At 31.3% G+C, this 20,688-nt stretch overlaps 1 protein-coding gene across 3 annotated transcripts; it reads right to left on the bottom strand.

Moving 5' to 3' along the window:
- Positions 1-1,988: 1,988 nt before the first annotated feature.
- On the bottom strand, positions 1,989-15,158 carry LOC131948938 (uncharacterized). Of its 3 annotated transcripts, none has more exons than XM_059310667.1 (5): positions 15,113-15,158; positions 6,117-6,166; positions 5,006-5,782; positions 4,559-4,653; positions 1,989-4,338 (listed from the first exon to the last, which is right to left on the bottom strand). In XM_059310667.1, exons 2-5 carry the CDS (start codon positions 6,148-6,150, stop codon positions 4,108-4,110), a joined length of 1,137 nt encoding a protein of 378 aa, XP_059166650.1. In that variant the 5' UTR covers positions 6,151-6,166; positions 15,113-15,158; the 3' UTR covers positions 1,989-4,107. The 3 variants fall into 3 exon arrangements, with proteins under 3 accessions (XP_059166650.1, XP_059166649.1, XP_059166651.1); XM_059310666.1 differs by lacking the exon at positions 15,113-15,158 and adding an exon at positions 11,089-11,134; XM_059310668.1 differs by lacking the exon at positions 15,113-15,158 and adding an exon at positions 9,849-10,176.
- Between the last annotated feature and the right edge of the window lie 5,530 nt (positions 15,159-20,688).

Below are 20,688 nucleotides of genomic sequence, written 5' to 3'. Positions count from 1 at the left end.
TATCCCATTTTACATGTTCAGAAATATTAAACATAGAAAAATATAACTACGTGGTTCACTTAGTATTGATGCAATTACTCATTGCATATGGGAAGTTTTTAAAATAAAAGTCATTTAATTTTTTAATAGTTTATATCAGGTGACACTCCCTGCCTACCCCAACGTCACATATTACAAAAACTAAACTGTAGAGTTTTTGTAAAATAATTATATATGTGTGAGTATGTATATGTATATTTTTATAAATATACCTACATATATACATCTATAATATATATATATATATATATATATATATATATATATATATATATATATATACATAACATATGCATATAAATTATGTATGTATATTACATATATATATATATATATATATATATATATATATATATATATATATATATATATATATATATATATATATATATATATGTAATGTCTATTCCATAAGCTGTACTGTGTACTAATCTGTTCTAGCTAAGTCAACATATTGTTCATCAAAGAGCAAGTTAGTAATGTATTTTACTGTTGATGGTAACTGCCCCATCAAGTTTTTTCATCGATTCTTATATTATTCCAAGACATTGAAGAGTATGGAGAAAGCTGATATCCTTTCCTCCCCTTAACTGAGATTTTAAACAATTCTTATGTACCACTGTCGATGCATCTTAGCTAGTTGCTTGTACCTAAAGGTATATTAGTGAATTTAATTTTACTTTGGAAAGTATCAGGATTTTATCATTATTTTATTTAGGTAATAGCATGGTCGTTAACATAATTCATTTTTTGCTCATCTGTCATAATACTGCTCTCAGCTTCCAAAACCACTCACTCTCCAACCCCACGATCGCCCTTACATTTATATTAAATAAAATAATAAGCCACAATTTTTAAAAAGAGTCAAAGAATATTACGATTCATCGGTTTATCTGTCTTGGAATGATGTCTCAGAAAATCAACATTTAAACTCTGAAATTTAGTCGAAACAATAACCACGGCTAAGTGGATGATGATTTTTTTTAAATGAGTTGTTTTATTGTAAGGTTAATTATTACAATGAGTAATACTTTAATATAAGTGTCATTAATGTACCCTACTCCTTGTGTTTGAACGATTTATCTTTGCTTACTAAACATCAATACATGATATATCAGCCTTTAACTGGTGATGCGACTTATATGTGGAATTATAGGCAGCTTTGATTGTTATAATGGACTGGGTGATGATTTGGTATGATTTTCTTTAGTATTCTCATTCAGGCCTTTTTGTCCGTTGTAACTGCTTTAAGCACTGCTCTGTGAACCTGTTTTATTATATTGTCTAGTAAGTAAGCTAAACTGTAAAACAAACTGTAGCCCATTCGTCTTAGAGTGGAAAAGAGGCGGCTCCAGAAATAATAATTAACTGTATTTAATGTTATTAGATACTTATAAGTGGTGTGGATAAACAGAGAGAGAGAAAGAGAGAGAGATAAAGAGAGAGAGAGAGAGAGAGAGAGAATAAAGCAAAGAACGTCGAGCCTCTAAAATAATAATTTATCGCCAGACGAATTTTCTTTAAGACTTAGTGCTGGGATTTTTGATGACGCAATGGCAACATCATTGCAACCCCTAAACTTATATTATATTTTATTTATACGATAGCAAAATGAGTTTGGAAATAAGGCGCATAACATCTTAAAATTGAAAAGTATAGCCTTCACTATTTTACCAATTTTTAATTTTTTTTTCAAATAAATAGAATTGCATTCGATTCATTTTTCTGTCTATACAATTTTTTAAACGACAACACTTTTTTTCTTTGAGTAGGTTTTCAATGTTTGTATTTTTATATGTGTTTATGAATTTCTGTGTCCAATAAGTGTAGATTGTCTTTAATTTTTACTTGTGTGCGGCTCATCTTTATAATAGATGATACAACATTAAGCTTGGCACTAATTTAAAAGACAAAAACAATTAAAAAATAATATGTGTACCACAAAAACGTATTTAAATTTTTCCATTGTATTTATACATTTGCTGTACACCAAACCAAACAACACAAATGTATACAATATTTTTAAATAAAATTAACTAATTAATGTAATAATTTTAAAAAGAATAATTATACATATGAATAAGCAAATACAATTCTCGCAATATCGGGAAAATACAAGACTTTTATGGATTAGTTTTAAATGACACACTTATGTGCAAGTCTGGGGTATCATAAAGACACAGATTTATTTATCATGTCTTTTATTTAATTAACACGAATGCATGCGGGGCTTTTGTTCATTTTTGTTCATATTATTTATATGAACTGGATGGTTTAGCCGATAAAACGCTCGACTACTAACTCGAAAGTCACGAGTTTGGATCTTGGCGTGTAGGATGAACCGCCTGACGTTAGGGAAAGCGAAAGTAGCTTAACATAGAACTTCCATATTATCCCCTAATAAGCCGTTGTCACAGAAACAGATAAACTCTACTTCATCAGCATGCTTCTAAACGGAAAACATTCACTACTTATTATACAGACACTAGGGAACCACCAAATGGTGTATTACTCTTTTTCAACGACAAGACCCTATTTTTTAACAATTGAATCCCCAAAAGTTTTCTTTAATATATTACAATTTCAATTATAGAAAAACATGAAAGTACATGTACAATATTATGTACAACATATTAATGGTAAAAGAAATTTAATTAATTAAATTCAACATGCTTATTATTTTTAGAATTATTTAATTTTCGTTATTGAAAGATTTTCACACAATCCCTTCAAAATAATGTATTGGGATTTTTCGCCTATTAAATTTTGAACCAAGTTATTTGACATGTTTAAGTAAGATGATTATTTTAAGATTGATCAGCTACTAAACAGGTTAGATAAAAAAAAAATTAAAGTTCCATTATGTTGCTTTTTTGTCAAAAATCTTTTTTGGACTTAATTCATCTTTTCAGACTAGATTCCTTAATTTTTAAAAAAAAACATATAATATGAAACAAATTTCAAATATAAAAAACGTAGTAAATATCGTTTAACGTGCTTCAGCCTACAATTAGTGATATTATTAGACTTAAGATACTATAAGCTAAAAGAAATATTCTTTCAAAATCTTGGTATGATTCACTTAGGATCATAATATATAGCTGCTAAAACGGAACATTTCATAACACATCGTTAGAAAAAATATTAGCTTTAAAAAACAACATCAAAATATTATCGCTGTGTATACTCTTAAATTCTATCCTTCATGTTACAAGCAATGCAAGATTTACATATATATAAAAATGATGCTATGGAACGTATTCAATTTAAAACAAAATTGACAGTCAAGTCTTCATTCAGCGCATAAAAGCTAAACAATATTTTAAAAATTTAAAAAAATGAGGATTTGAGATAGTTTGGCTTAATAGTCTACTTCATAATTTTTTTTTTAAATTACAATGTGGAGAATTTTCTTTTTGGATGGTTGTAACAAAACTATTTATAAGAATCGGCAACCTGAGTATTTCGTGAAATATAAAAATGTATTGAAACACGAAACACAAAAAGGAAATGTGGAGTGATAAAAATAATCAATAACACTTAGACCAAAGTGCATTTCTTTGTTAATTTAAGATAGGACACGAGAAGTTTTCTTGTTATAGAACAAAGGATATGAAAGAAAATTAGTTATATTTACTTTTCTAATAATAACCAATAGTCTTTGTTTTATATGTCTGTATCCTTTAAAAGTTTGCTTTTATTTATTTTTTTTAATCTAAAGAATAGAAATATAAATTAAAATTTAATTATTAGTAATTTAAGCTTAAATTTTTTATATTAAACTGTTGTTTTTTTTTTTTTTGTTTATTTAAAACAAAAAAAATAGTATTATAGACAATTCTGTAAGATGTATTGTAAAGTAAGCAAGGCAGTTCCCCCTTTCAGACCTATCGGCATGAGTTTATTGTATAGTCAGATCTATGTTCAGTCACCAATACGTTTCTTAACGTCAGTCATGTTCGTTAGAAAAAAACTTTATATTACGATTTTAAACACGACGAGTGCTAATATTTCTAAACGAAATATTTCTACATTTATAATTATCTCCCTATCAAATTACGCTTCTAGCTAGCAAACTGGTGAAGCTCTGTTTGTCTTGAAAGCTACGCTATTACCGAAATCCAGCGGTTTCTGTTTGAGGAAGATTCTGAAAGCCTGGGATAAGTCATCCTTGTAGTAGTCCAGAGATTTGGTGTCGTCCATCACTTGCCGCTGACCCTCAGGTAACTCAAGCTCCATGTACATATCGTCTTCTCGAAAATTCCGTAATCCTCCTTGCATGAAGAGTTCATGTTTTGTCTATAAAGAAATGTGTTTCCCTTTATTTAATACAAATGAGTCATTGAAACAAAGAAACTTAACATCAAAATTTGCAATCTATTTTTTTTCTAATAAAAATCAGCTTGTTTGTTTTAGTAACGATTTTTTTAAATTAAACTACAATGTTTTTTAATATAAAAATTTTATAAGATGTGTTTTTTTTAAATAAATAGTAAAACAGTTTTTAACGACAACTTACATGTCGAACCAAGCGGTCCATCTGCCACAGGGGGTATAAAGATGTTGTTTCGTCAGGAAACCAAATTTCACATTCAATCCCGACCTCTTCAGCATCTGGAGAGAAGGTTACAAAATATTTAATAACAATAAAATAACGTGTCCATTCCTTTCAGTCGTATAGTAAATAAAAAAAAATTATAATAGCATGCTTTTATATAAGCACTAACACGATGAAAATGAAATAACTTTCATTTAATATACAATCATGCACCACTATTAATTATCTATAAATAAAAGCGAGGATAGTTTCCTTTTTTTTAAACTGTGGTAGGCCTACATAGCATAGTTTACAAACTGTCCCGTCTAATCTATTATTTCTTGCATCATTTATCAGCTTTTAATCGATGTTTATTTAAAACTGATATTTTAAAATCCCTAAAAAAATTATTTACTGTAATTTACTTACATTTTCCTCTCACAATATCTTTTAATTTAAAATGTAGTGTATAAACCGTAGTGTCACCATTAACAACAGCAGTGATTGCAAAACCGTTGCCTATGAACACAATTTTCTCCGGTTCTTCAAGTGATAGCTTCCCGATAGAAACGTGCTTGGGCCCTCCGTGAGGATGTGACACTATGATCGCAAGATCTGACATTCCAGAGAACATTCGGTTTACTCTTCTGCTTTGCTTTTCAAATTCTTTTAGCTGTTCTGCGAGTTCAAAAGCTAGCCTTGGATCCGTCGTATACGTTGCAAGGATACACCAGTCCTCTTCAGGATTGCTAGAGACAATATGACTGCCATTCAAGTATTCAACATTTCGCCTGGAAAGATTATCATCATAAAATAACTCGGCCCTTGTATGAAGAGCACTCCTCTGACTGGGAACAACGTGGTATGCTGTTGTGATCTCAACCCACGCGAATTTTATATCGTCTTTCCAGTCGTAGACAAATCGCACACCAGTCACTGTACCTGTCCCTAGCCTTTTCGAATTTCTAAATTCGTTGACTACGATTCTTGTAGTTAAGTTTGCCAGGCGTCTGATGTTGCGATAAACTGCTTTGTTTTGATACCTAGGTGGTAAATGATCAATTGCGAATTCCCTTATAGGAATAAAACCTCTATGATTATTTCTGCAATTCTTTTTGCAAAAACTTATTTGGTTTGTGTTCTGAGTTTTCCGTTGGCAGATGTTTTTGGATTTGTTGCTGAATAGGTTTGTTCGTAAATGCTCACCTGCAAAGATTTATATTTTCTATACATACAAATGATAGAGATGTAATAGGAACTAACAATCTACAATTTTGGTCTAAATTTTTAATGTTCTCCTAGAAAGTCTCATGGCAACTAAAACTTACATCTAAATTAGATATAACAACAGTTACTATCTATTTAATGCCTGTACCCAAATTTAAAAAAAATAAAACGTTTTTTAAGCGCAATGTTCTTAACAAAACTAAAAATATATTCTGTCGAGAATACTTGTAAAAGATCATATTGATATCTTCAAATATCTGCTCTATAAAAAGATATAGATAGAGATAGCATTTGCAAAATACTAATACGATACCTTTGAAACGGTTGCTACGAAATTGAGGCCTCATTGTATTTCCTTCAGATCTGAAAAACACATAACAGTGTTAAACAATTGTTAATTACAAATGCATTAGTAGTACATCTTTCATTATTTACAAACTACTTCTGCCTCTACAGTGGAGTATATTTTCAGGGTCATTCATAGTTCTCTGTCCCCTCTTTTGTTGACGCGTCACATGGTAATAGTCTTTACTAAATATTATTAACTAATCGTATCATATATATATATATATATATATATATATATATATATATATATATATAACTTTATCATCTATATATACATATAAATGTATCATCTATATATATAACTGTATCATATATGTATATATATATATATATATATATATATATATATATATATATATATATATAATAAATAAATATATATATATATATATATATATAAATATATATGTATATTTAAAATATATATATTATATATATATATATATATACATATATATATATATATATATATATATATATATATATATATATATATATATATATATATATATATATATATATTAAAATTAAATAGCTGCGATGAATAATCATTTGCATATTTTTGAGGATATTTCTTTTCCATGAACTGTTAAAGCCACAGAATATGTTATCTCAAATCTTGCTTGTAACTCAAAACAAAATATTACTCGCTCAAATGCTCGTGTTTTTAAAAATCTCGTATGTCGAGGCACTAGAATGTTGAGGTACCACTGGATCTACTATGTATTGAAAGAAAACAAATAAATTATAGAATAACAGGCCTACTGGCTAATATAGGCCAATATAGTAATAAAGTATAGCTGTTAGATTTTGTTCAGCCTACTAATAAATAGGCCTAAAGTAGTACTAGATATTAGATAAGAAATCACTAGTTCAGTCTGAGAATCATGAGCAATGAACAAGAATGTCATTCGTGTATTGTATAGGCTTATTTTTTATTAAAAAACAGATTAGGCCAAAGGCCAAATTTTAAATTATTAGGAAAAGGCTTAGGTATTAGGCTTTTGTTTTTAATTAGGCAACAAGGCAGAGGTTTAATTTATTTTGCTTATACATTTAATTTTAAATTATTATGCTATACACTACTCTGTGGCTATCACTATACTATAGAGTATATTATAGCCTAGGCCTATCTAAATAAAATGATTCAACTCACTTAGCTAACCACAATTTTTTTAAATGTTTAGTTAAGTATTCAGCTCTCTATGTCAGCTAAGGTTCATAATTGTAATTATCCTACTGTTAGATCTATTAATTATTTAATAATTAGGCCTAATTATAGGAATTAGGTCTGATACCTTAAGTCCTATGCATAGGTCGTAGAGTAATATTATTGGGCTAGTAATTATATACAATATCTATACAGGCCTACTTATCATTAATTTAGAAGTCTGTGCCTTGACCTTAGTTATAGTTTGTTATGATTTTCAGATGTAGCAGCCTAATTTTTTTTATCAGATTATACCATAAAATCAAAATTAGACTTGTAGGTCTTTTTAAAACAAGGCATGAGATATTTATTTAAAAGATATAAACAAATAGCCTAAACAACAACTACAGAAAGTTAAAGTCATAATAACTTTTTATAAAGGTATCTTAAATTCAACTGGAGGTAGTTTTGATAACTATTAGTATTCTGAACATTAAAATAGGTAGACTTAACATAAATTTGTTCCAAAAACATATTTAGAAATTGGTTTTAAAAAATGATATAAGGATTGGGTGATAACTAGTTGAGGATTAGATATGAAATTCATTGTGTTTATCCATGTTATAATTTCTCTTTTACAGGTTCACCCAAAAAAGGGGAAGATCTGATTATTACCAGTAATAAGACTACAACATACTAAATGACACAAGATGTTCTTTCTCTGTTACCTCTTACATTTGACCTAAATGTATGAAAGGGTATGACAATTATTAATAAGCTGCTTTAAATGTTATAATTTGTTGTTTTTTTATAACTTAATTGTACCACTTTTATTTCCAATGATGATAAATATAATTTATTGTCATTTATATTTTTAAATATTTATATTATACTAGATATAATTTAATTCTATAATATTACTATCCAGGTTTAACAGTCTATGCCAACAACATAGATCTCCAGGACTAAAACTAAATTGCAAACAGTATATCACAAGTATTAAAATACAAGCATCTAATCTGCTTCAGTAGCCAGAACTGGGTGAAATCCTCTCAAACTTGAATCAGGTAAGTTATCACAAGTTTACTTTGGTTTATTTTGAACATTTTGATTGAGATTATGATTTTTTATTTGTATAAATATTGTATTTAAAAAAAAAATTTTACCTTGTAAGACCAAGTCATTGGTGATGATTAATACAACATGAATTTTTATAAATAATTTTATCTTTTTAAATATTTGTTTTGCAAAATATGATGATCTGCAAGCAGGATGTTTGATTTGTACTAATGTATATATATATATATATATATATATATATATATATATATATATATATATATATATATATATATATATATATATATATATATATATATATATATATATATATATATATATATATATATATATATATATATATATATATATATATATATATATATATATATATATATACATAAATATATAAATCTTACATTATCATTTAGTGTTTTGTCATACAAATTTGAATTATTTACTTAATTTGTCTTAACTGCCCAACAGGAACCAGGCATACCTAATGAGCGTCCAGCTGATACAGTAGATGTACAGAAGAATTTTTACACAAGGTAAATATTGATAAATTTTAAGTTTTCTTTTTTTAAGGATACATATAGTGTTTTGGGATAAAGGAATTAAATTATTTTAATTAGGTCTAATAGTTTTTTTCTCTAGCTATTATTTCACTTAAAAGAACTTAAATTTTTCACCTTTATCGCTAAAGCAAAATTTTGTAGATATCAAAATGATTCATTCCATTCAATCACTTTTTTTCTTGTTTTCTCATCATGTATTAAACTAAAGATGTTTTTTTTTTTGTTTTTTTTTTTGTTTTTTTGCTAATGTTATTATTTCAGATGGTTTTTTAAAGGAAATCATTTTTGTTTTGTTTCAGGAAGTGGAAAAAAAAATGTGAAAGGCAACTAATACTTCCATCTACCATAGTTAAACAAGAATCTCCAAATGCCCATAATTGAAATAATCTTGATATATTCATGTTTTGCTTTATATGCAATGGTCAGGTTTGATAAATAAATTATTTCTCAAAATTTGATGTATTTTGTTTTCTTACTGTGTACAAAAGATGCGAGTGATTGAAAGTTGAAAAGTGGTGTATGTAGTTATAGTATTCAAAGCACAATTTGACATTAAAACAAAAAAAAATAAAACTAAAATAATCTATGAATGCTGTTTCTCTTAGCTGAACACATATTTAGAAAAGAACTCAATTGTTTACCAGAGAATATTGGGACCCAGTTTGTACTTTAGGCAAAAAGTGCCTATGGTTAATATTATAAAGTTAAAGAAAAGTATCAAACATACAGGATAATATTAATAATAAAGACCTCCACACTAGAGAAGTATGGAATGAGTGTTGCATGGAATCCAATTGCTAATTGCTACACTGGCCATAATTGGCCTACATTGACTTTTGCTGAGGTAGGCAACTGTTTTGTTTAATTTTAAATGTCTACTAAATTAAGAAGAAAACTGACACGCCAATACCAAAATCAAGAGCTTGTAAAGTTCGTGGTTGCTAAACCGAGAAGTCCTGAGTTCAATCTCTCGTGTAGATGAGGCTCAATAGTTGGGGATAGTAACCTATGTTGGGGATACAACACTTGTTCTTGGATTGACAAAGGATAAGAAAAGAAATCCAGAAAGAAAAGCAGCTGAATGAAGAAGAAAAAGGCTGGATATATTGGGTATCAACTGTACAATTTTAACAAACACACATTTCAAGCTACACATGCACTTCAATGACAAAGTTCAGTCAGTGGAGTAGCTAGGATTTTTGGGCCCCTATGCAAAAATTATAAGTGGGCCCATTCGTCAGCCGTTACGCTACAACGGAGTTTAACAAAGAAATCAACTGCTACTCAGAGGGTTTTAATTAATAATATAAATATTCTGTACATTTTGTATTTTATACGTACTGATACTATATTATTAAGTAGGCCTACAACCCCTTAGTTTTGTAAAAATCTTACAGGCTTAAGGGTAATTTTTTTTAATGTGATCAAACACAGTAGCGTCACAATGTGGGGGTAGAGGTGTGGTCCGCATCTAATGACAACATTTAGGCGTGACACAATGATAAAACAATGTAAAATTTACTTTCAATAAACTAATCAAAATTCTAAGGGGTCATGAGGTGACACCTTTAGTAAACGCACAGGGTGACACCTGACCTTGTGACGCCACTAACCGAACACACATTTCTAAAAATTGCTAATGATTTATTTAGATCCTTTTTTTTCATGGTTTTAATTTTGCTAAATGAATAAGAAGTTCTCTGAGATCCATTTTATCTGCTTTGGATGGTCAAGTTACAGATTAATTGGTCATATTTTTTTATTTGCAACTTGTTTCATTGCTGCGATGTAGTCCCACATACTAGGGTAACGAAACATTTTGTAAGGGTTTCATCAACGCGTTACCAATGGTGTATTTTTGTCGCGTGATTTTGTTTTCTAAAACTGAGATAAATGAAATGTAAATAACGCCACTGCTATTTTTTCCGATCTTTGTTCCTGGGGGGTAGATGCGGTTTAAATCATCGAACGTAGAGGCTCAACTTGACAACAGGCGTAGGTCAACATGTTTTAATTCTCCTATTATAACTCGTCCAAACATTGTGTCAACTAAATACATAGAACTAAACAACCTGACATACGAGAATTTTTTTATTGTCAATTATAAATAAAAGAGTAATGATAAATTAAACAAAAAAAAAAAAACTTACCACCAAACGCACCTACCACTTGGTAATAAACGGAATTTCCCGGTTGTGGGTTTTTTTTTTTTTTTGGAAAAAACCCTATCAAAGGCAAATAAATATTCCAACCAATGATTTCATTGACAGAGTTTAAAGTTCAATAAAAAAAAAACTATACCCGGAGAAGATTAAGCTACACACACACACAAACACACACACACACACACATATTATATATATATATATATATATATATATATATATATATATATATATATGTTTATATGTATTTACATATGTAGTTTTTAATTAATTTATTAACATATAATTACTAAATACTATAGATAGATAGATATATACATATGTATATCAGTGAATGTGCATTTGTCTCTCTCTCTCTCTCTTTATATATATATATATATATGTATATATATATATATATATATATATATATATATATATATATATATATATATATATATATATATATATATATATATATATATATAGGCCCTATATATATATATGGTTCCATGACAAATGATCTCAGGACAAATGATCTCAGACAAAATATCTCAGACAAAATATCTCACGGACAAATGATCTCAGGACTAATGATCTCAAGGACAAATGATCTCACGGACAAAAGATACCAGGACAAAATATATCAGGACAAATGATATCATGGACAAATGATCTCAGACAAAATATCTCAGACAAAATATCTCACAGCGAAATTTTAATAGTATTTACGATGATTTTAGTTGAACTTTTTTTTTATTGACTGTTAATATGGTTTAGTTTACTTTTTTTTTACGTATAATAATTGTGAATAAAATGAATTAATGAAACCTAACAAACCATCAAAAGGTGTATTAAGCAATTGTAGTAGCATTTGTTTTGAAAAAGTAAAAATTAAAACAAACTTACTCTTTTAGCCTGAAAGGTATAATAAATAATAATGTATAAAACAAATAAAGTAACAACATTAATGTTCATATCACGCGAAATATCTTTAAAAAATGTGAATGGGTCTGAAGGTTCGTAACGTTAAACTATTGTTTTTATTACATCATCAACACAGACATAACGTGTAAGTTTATTTTCTGGTAGGTACATCGTTATGATCACACCTCTCCAATACTTTGTGATCATCTATTGTGTGAACTCTTGCTCGGCATGTCCTAATTTCACATTTCTAAATCTCTTTGCCTGCTTATGGCAAACATAAATTCACCAGAAACTAATGTCCTAATACCTTTCTGCGAGGTAACGAAAGAGACCATAGCAAAGCAATCACCATTAATACTGCTTTGTTTGCTGCACACTACGACATACTTAGCTCCGCGATGACCGCTGTCGTTTAAATAAGCATTAGTCACCTGATCACTAAGGTGTGACCGACGCATAACAATGGACTTTATATGCTAGTCGTATTGTCCATGGAGGGCGGATGTCTTTCCCTTAAGGAAAGCGGGCGGCCACCTTGATACGAAGGTGTGTCTTTATTGTTATTCCATCCTCTTTGATCTAGTTTCGTCCACCTACGTGGTAGGATTGTCTCACGTATGTCAAGCACACATACGCTTTCTTTGGAAATTATTTCTTTAATCTTGGTATAGTATATTACTAATACTAACCTTAAAATGTTTACTGCAATTTGACAAATTTATACGGCTAACATTTCTTAGAATTATTATATAGGCCTATAACAATATTAAACATAACAAACAGAACCATATGACAGTCAATAAAAAAAAATTCAGATCAATTAAAATCATCCAATACACTATTAAAATTTAGGTGTGAGATATTTTGTCTGAGATATTTTGTCTGAGATCAATTGTCCGTGGTATCATTTGTCCTGATATATTTTGTCCTGATATTTTGAGATCATTAGTCCTTGAGATCATTTGTCCTGAGATCATTTGTCTTGAGATCATTTGTCCGTGAGATATTTTGTCTGAGATATTTTGTCTGAGATCATTTGTCCTGAGATCATTTGTCCTGTCACCATATATATATATATATATATATATATATATATATATATATATATATATATATATATATATTCACACATAATTACTTTATATATACAGTTAAAATCGTGTAATTAAATTTTTGAAATTACAATACAGACACAAATACAACTGTTGTGGCACCTCTATTTAAATTTACTAATAGGCGTACTGCATATCGGTGGGGAAATTTTGACACGATCAACAACGTTATCACGATGAAGTAGTAGTATTTTGACAGTTTGGGCGATAGTGATTATGATTACAAATTATATGAAACAGTATCAACTTTATATTAATTATTTTAGTTTACTAGATCTAGATCTATACTAGACTACCCGTCATCCCTTGGATAACTGTGGGTTTTGGGGGGTCATTCATAAAAAAACATCACTTCTGTCACTTGTCACAAAAAAACCAGATCCCACATTCAAATAGACGTCACACCTCAGACGTTTTTGTCTTTTAAAAACACCTATTTTGGTAGAGCATGGGTCTGACAACACTATCCCTTTATAAGCTGAGATAACAAAAACAGGTCAACTCTACTTCACCTGCCCAGTGTCGCCCCCCCCCAACTTAGACATGTTTTTGTCTTTTAAAACACCGAATAGAGTTTCTTCCAGACATCTCGGGGGGAGAGAGGTGAGAGGGGGAGGGCTCCGCCCCCCCCCCCCTCCCCCTCCACGAAGAAAGTCTACCGCCCCCCCCCCCCCCCCCCCCGGAGAAAAAAGTCTGGAAGAAACACTAACACCAACATAGGCTGAGCATCGGTCTGACCACATTATACCTTCATATGCTGACGTCACAGGTGAACTCTACACATACCCATCTCTACTTCACCTGCCCAGTGTCCCGCCAAGTCTCAGACAACATCTTTTTATCGTTTACAAAAAGATTCCGGTCGAGCATGGCACTGACCACACTATCCCTTCATATGCCAAGAACACAGAAACAGGTGAACTCTACTTCACCTGCCCAGTGTCCTGCCAAGTCCCGATAGACAACTTTATCATTCACATCTATGGGAAAAAAATTACAAAAAAAAACAATATTTACAAGATGTGTTACGAACCCGTACCACACACACGGTTAGCGATTACACTATCAACTTACCTATCTGGAAAGTTTCAATTATAAGCAAATTTAGCGGTATAGAATCCTTGTATGAAACTTAAGTTACGCAAATAGGCCATAGATCGAGCATTTCAAATTTAATATTATCCCAAATTTGCCTATTCCATAGCTAAACAAACAAAGATTTATATAACGTAAAATATTAAGGCCTGAAATAGTTTATTATATTATCTAGATAGAGCTAGATCTAGAATTTACGGTAAGTCTATAATTTTGCAAAATTAACGTATAGAAGCCGCGTATGAATCTTAAATTACGCAAATAGGCCCTAGATCGAGCATTTCCAAATTAGCAATATTCCATAGCTAAACAAACAAAGATTTATATAAAATAATAAAGGTCTAAAATAGTTTAGTATGTAGAAACTCATTATCTAAATCGAGATAGAATTATCTATATTCAAGATCTACGCATGGTTTGCTTAAGTCTAATATTTTTAACTAATTGTATTTTTAACTAAAAAAATCTTTGGTTTGACCTAGATTCTAGATCTAGATCTATAAATAACTTTCTTGGACAGATTTTAGAGCTAGAGAAATTTATTGTAAAGCTAAATGAAAAAGACAGTTGAAAATTGATATAAGACAGTGTTGTAACGTAATAAAAACAGCAAACGGACGTATTGTTAAAGTTATAGCCGACAGAAAGTTAGCTTTAGAACGCGTTAAAGATCTGAATAAGATACGAAATCTTGTATTGGAGCCACCATTTATTGTACTAAAAAGTAAACAAATCATGGGACGTCACTATTCACTCAAAGTAAAGTCGTTTTTCTAAACTTTTAAAATTAATGTGGTTAATCTACCAATGAATAAATCAATAAATTTGTAATTAATAGTCTGTCTGCAATCTATAATAGATTGACGACAGAAGCCTGTGGTTGTATATAACACCTTTAATGGGTCTAACTATTTCACGATGGTAACACAGAGAGAGGGCGGAAGGAAGTACACAAGGGACATCACTCAAGATAACAATATTATAAATATAACTAATACAGAAGAGTGAGTTCCCTTGACCTCACAATTATTTCAATCTATTACATCCCTTTACCCTTAGAACACAATAACACATCTCTCAATAGAACAATTGATAGTATCCTAAAATCACCAATTATATTGTAACATAAACACTATGGTAGATTACATCCTTACAAACAATGCACAATATGCCACAACATAATCAAGATACAAAACAATAATGTCAAAGTCCTCTTGACCTTTAAAATCATAGGTCTAACTTATTTTGGACTTTGATTGTCCTGCTTGACCTTCTCAGTAGCTTTTGATTTGGTGACTCAATATTCTGACCATCTGGATTCTCTATCTCAGGAGGTCTAGGATTTAAATCATTAACTCCAGAATTTACATTTTCTGACTCCAGACAACTTGGTTCACTCATATCAACAGAACTTGGTTGTGGAACAAACTGAGTTGGTGTGAACTGATCAGACTTGGTGGGATTGACAGATTCACACTTATTATCTGCACAAGTTATTTTCAACTGGTCTGCATGTCTACGGACAATAAGTCCATCATTTGTTTTTACTTTATAAGACACAGGTCCTGTACATTGAACAATTTGACCTGGTATCCATTTTTCCTTTCTCCCATAATTTCTCAGATACACATTATCATTAACTGCAAATTCTCTTTCAATGAATGTTTGTCATGATTTAATGGAACTATTTTTGAATTGGCATCTGGAAGTATTATGCTGTTATTCAGATCCTTAACTGACATAGATTTCTTTGATTGATCAATTTTCTCAGGTAATCTGATAGTGCTTTCCTGGTAACCAAAAATACTGTTTATGAGTAATATTCTGGACCATATCACTTTGCAACTGTGATCCAGTATTTGAAGTGGGTGTATTAAATGGCAAAAATCTTTTTTCTTTTTTTTTTGATGTTACCCTTTTAGTTTCTGTAAGTGCTAATGATGTTAGCAAAGTTGTTTGATGATCACATTCCTTCTTACTAATGTATTCTCTTTAAAACATTTGAAATTGCCATATCACCATAATCATTTATTAAGTTACAAGTACTTTGATCAGGCAACTCTGACTGATAATGGACTGTATCTTCTCCATCTTTATATTATCTTCACAAAGGGTTTTATTTCTTATTTAATATGGCCTTAAGTCATCATTCACAGACTCTTCAGGCCAACCATTCTTACAGTACTCATATACTTTTATTAAGCACTCATCTTTTTGTGTTTCTCTCTTAATATCATTCACATTTATATTGGAGTTATCCATGATAGTGAAGAGAACAAATACATCTTCTGGTACATAGCTCAGGCTTTGGTTTTTTAAAGGTAATCTACTGAGACTATCTGCACTATTCTCAGATCCAGGTTTGTATTTCAATTCATAATTGTATGCAGTTAGTGTGATAGCCCATCTTTGAATTCTTGGTGAGGCATGCTCAGGTAGGGTTTTGTTTTCTCCAAATAAACCTAGCAATGGTTTATGATCTGTAAAGATGGTGAACTTCCTACCAAACAGAAACTTATGAAATTTCTTAACACCAAAAATGATGCCTAAGCCTTCCCTATCTAACTGAGAATAATTTTTCTCAGCCTGGTTCAAAGATCTACTGGCAAAAGCAATGGGTCTGTCACCCTTCTCATCCATGTGGGACAAGACTGCTCCTACACCATCTGGTGAAGCATCACATGTTAATATAAGTCTTTTCCCTGGGTCATAGTGAGTTAGTAAGGTGTCAGCAGACAAAGCCTCTTTTGCTGTATTAAAAGCAGCTTGTTGTTGTTTACCCCAGTGCCAAGTTGCATTTTTCTGTAGCAGCTTGTACAGTGGTGATAGTTTACCAGACAGATTCCCTATGAACTTTGCATAGTAATTTATCAAGCCCAAAAAAGCTCTTAGTTGTTGGGTATTTTCAGGTTTGGGTGCTTCTTTAATAGCTTTTGTTTTCTCAGGTTGAGGTCTGATGCCTTGTTTGCTCAATATATAACCAAGAAAACTAATTTCTGTCAGCATGAATTGACATTTATCTTTGTTTATCTTTAAACCTTTTTCACCAACAATTTTTAATACTTTATCAAGTGTTTTAAGATGTTCAGTGTCATTCTTACCAGTTATGTACACATTGTCAAAGTACACACAAACATTTGGAATATCCTTAAAAATACTGTCCATGACAGCTTGGAAAATTCCAGGGCTGGATGATATGCCAAAACATAGTCTTTCATATTGGTAGAGTCCTTTATGTGTGTTTATTGTCGTATAGACTTTTGAATCTGGATGCAGTTCTAGTTGAGTGTAAGCATGACTAAAGTCTAATTCAGTGAATTTGTCTCCTCCTGCCAAATTCAAAGAAATTTCCTCAATGTTAGGTATAGGGTACCTATTTAGCTCTATTTGCTTATTCAGTGTAGTTTTATAATCTCCACAAATTCTTATAGAACCATCCTTCTTTAACACTGGCACAATGGGTGTCGCCCAATCGGAATAGTCTACCTTCTTTATGATGCCATTAGATTCCAATCTACTTAGCTCATTTTCAATTTTGTTCCTCATTGCATAAGGTGGAACTCTAGCTTTGCAGTATCTTGGATTTGTGTCTTTAATGCTTAACTTCACTGTTCTATCATTTAGTAAACCTGAGTTACCAAAAACACATTTATTTTCAGATATAACTTTATCTAGTGAAGTAAGACTAGATTCTTTTACATTCTTCAATGAACAAATACTCTCCCAATTTAACTTAAGATCACTTAACCAGTTCCTACCTAGTAATGGCGGTCCATTTCCTTCAACCACAAGAAGAGGAAGTTTAACACTTTGACCATTATAACTTACATGAACCATACACTCTCCTATTACCGGAACATTGTCACCAGTGTATGTTGTTAGACACTTGTGACACGGCTGTAGAGACACTGATCCTCCTGTGACAGCGTCAAAATCTTTCTTTGTGATGACTGTTAGTGATGCTCCAGTGTCAAGTTGGAAGCTGATGCTCTTACCGTTGATATTAACTTGTACATTGATGGGAGCATGACTTATTGATTTCACAGAGAACAGGTTGAAATCCGGCTGCGAATCAGTTTGAGCATTTTCACAGGTAGAGTGGTTCATTGGTTGGGTTAGGTAGTCTTGGTGAGAGTTAACATAGTGCTGCCTTTGGTTGCGGTACTGTCTTGACTGGCTAGATTTAGCAACAGACGAAGACTTTGCAAAGCAGGCCTTGGCAATGTGACCTTGCTTACCGCACTTATAACAAGTTGCTAACTTGAACTTGCACCGATGAGATGCATGGGGACCTTTGCATCGATGACATTTTTGATAATTATTACTAGATTTAGATCTAGGATTTGAACGAGCAGGGTGTTTAGCATAAGTTGGAATGCTCTGTTGGGGTTGATGTTTATTGACTAACCTGCTGTTTACTGCATGGATCCCTGAAGGCGTTAGAGATTTCGCCGCATCTGATGACTGCTGGTATGAAGTTGCAAGTTGTATTGCTTTTTCCAATTTTAGATCTGACTCGAGCAGCAACTTTCTTTGAATATCAGGGCTGTTTACACCTGTCACAAACTTTTCACATAGTCTGTCAGACAGCGTTTCTCCAAATTCACAGAATCTACTTAAATGACGTAAGGCAGCAACATATTCTGATATTGACTCGTTTGGTTGACGAGTCCTACCGTCAAATCTAGCTCGACATAGAAACTTTGATGGGGTAGGCGCATGGTGGTCTGTTAGCAATTTGCTCAGCTCGTTAAAGCTCTTGGTAGTTAGACTAGCTGGTGCGCATAAGTCTTTTAGTAGCCTAAATTGTTGAGGCCCTATGACTGTTAACAAAATAGCTCTCTTTTTGGCTTCTATCGTCACGTTGTTTGCTTCTAGGTAAAAGCTTAACCTCTCTAGGTAATCTTGAATGATTTCATCATTCGCATCAAATTCTTTTATTTGGCCATACAGCGCCATAATTCTAGAAATAATTAGCTAATAAGCTCTAGCAAACCTCTTTTTTGCGTAAGTAGGTGCTCTTTCTAGTAGATGTTTATCCTTCGTCGCCAGTTATAATAGATTGACGACAGAAGCCTGTGGTTGTATATAACACCTTTAATGGGTCTAACTATTTCACGATGGTAACACAGAGAGAGGGCGGAAGGAAGTACACAAGGGACATCACTCAAGATAACAATATTATAAATATAACTAATACAGAAGAGTGAGTTCCCTTGACCTCACAATTATTTCAATCTATTACACAATCAAAACATTTTCTCTACCTACATACTATTTTACAGCCCCCCCCCCCCCCCCCCCCCCATATAAAGCAGTTTCCTTACAGTACGAAATCAGACAAACAAACACAAAAAAAAATATTCAAGCATGTAAACAAAGTTGAGTTTTAGTAGTATATAGATGTGTAGACATATACATATTTATATTAAGAGAGTGATTATTTCCCCTTTTCGCTTGTCTTAATTAATGTCCCAGAAATTATTATGTAATTCTTTTTACAAGGATTACAAAAACAGATTATGTTGCGTTCATTGTTTTTTGTTGTAGTTTGTGTATATATTTTTTTTTGTTTAACTTGATACATTTTTTGTTTTGTCGGCCTACATTTTTTGTTTTATCGGCCTACATTGTGTGTGTGTTTTTTTTTTATTTCTTCAGAGTGCTACTTTCAATTTATTTTACATCATAGCGAAGCAATAACATACAGCTAATATATATATATATATATATATATATATATATATATATATATATATATATATATATATATATATATATATATATATATATATACAGCTAATATGTGTGTGTGTGTGTGTCTGTGTGTGTGTGTATTTATATAGAAGATATTACAAATTCGGCGCCTTTTTTGCTATTTTCGCTCCCCCTACACCGGAAACCTGGACACGTTCTGAGAAGATATTTTACTTACATGTGAAATTCATTTATCTATCACAAACAGTACTCAAGTTATAGTCTTTTGAAAACCTAAAAGTAAAATAGGTTCCACTACTGGTTATCGGAAATCGCTGGAAAGTTTATACAGAACTACAAATTTGTTATAATACTTATATGTGACATTTCATCAACTTAGCTCGGGGTTGGCGTGGTCGAGTCGGTAAAGCTCATGGTTGCTAAACCGAAAAGTCTAGAGTTCAAACCCTCGGGCAGATGAGGCTCGTTAGCTGGGGACAGCCACTCTTCTAGGAGAGACTACTCGAAAATCAAACAACTGCTGCCTTGTAGTTTGGTAAGACAAAAGCTATGGAAGCAAATGCAAAAAGAAAAGCAGGCTGAAGGTGGAGCCAATTGCCTCAATGGTGCATAACCAGTTGACACGTATACTAAAGGGGATCCCTTCAGACGATAAAATTAAGAACGAAGAAGAAGATCAACCTAGCTGTAACGGTACTCAAGTAATTAAACAATATCGTCGGTGATTTTGACTTTCGCAAATACAAGAAAA

The sequence above is a fragment of the Physella acuta genome, unplaced genomic scaffold (genome assembly GCF_028476545.2).
Source record: "Physella acuta isolate Inbredline_101_S28 unplaced genomic scaffold, ASM2847654v3 ptg000666l, whole genome shotgun sequence".
Lineage (NCBI taxonomy): Eukaryota > Metazoa > Mollusca > Gastropoda > Physidae > Physella > Physella acuta.
Note: the sequence above shows the minus strand (reverse complement) of the source record. Positions and strands in the feature narration are given on the sequence as shown.

Excerpts from the sequence above, each read along its gene's own strand:
- LOC131948938 (XM_059310667.1), bottom strand. The coding sequence starts at position 6,150 with ATGAGGCCTCAATTTCGTAGCAACCGTTTCAAAG. Across the intron at positions 5,783-6,116 it reads TCGTAGCAACCGTTTCAAAG|GTGAGCATTTACGAACAAAC; the intron begins GTATCGTATTAG and ends AAATCTTTGCAG. Across the intron at positions 4,654-5,005 it reads AGATATTGTGAGAGGAAAAT|ATGCTGAAGAGGTCGGGATT; the intron begins GTAAGTAAATTA and ends CCTTCTCTCCAG.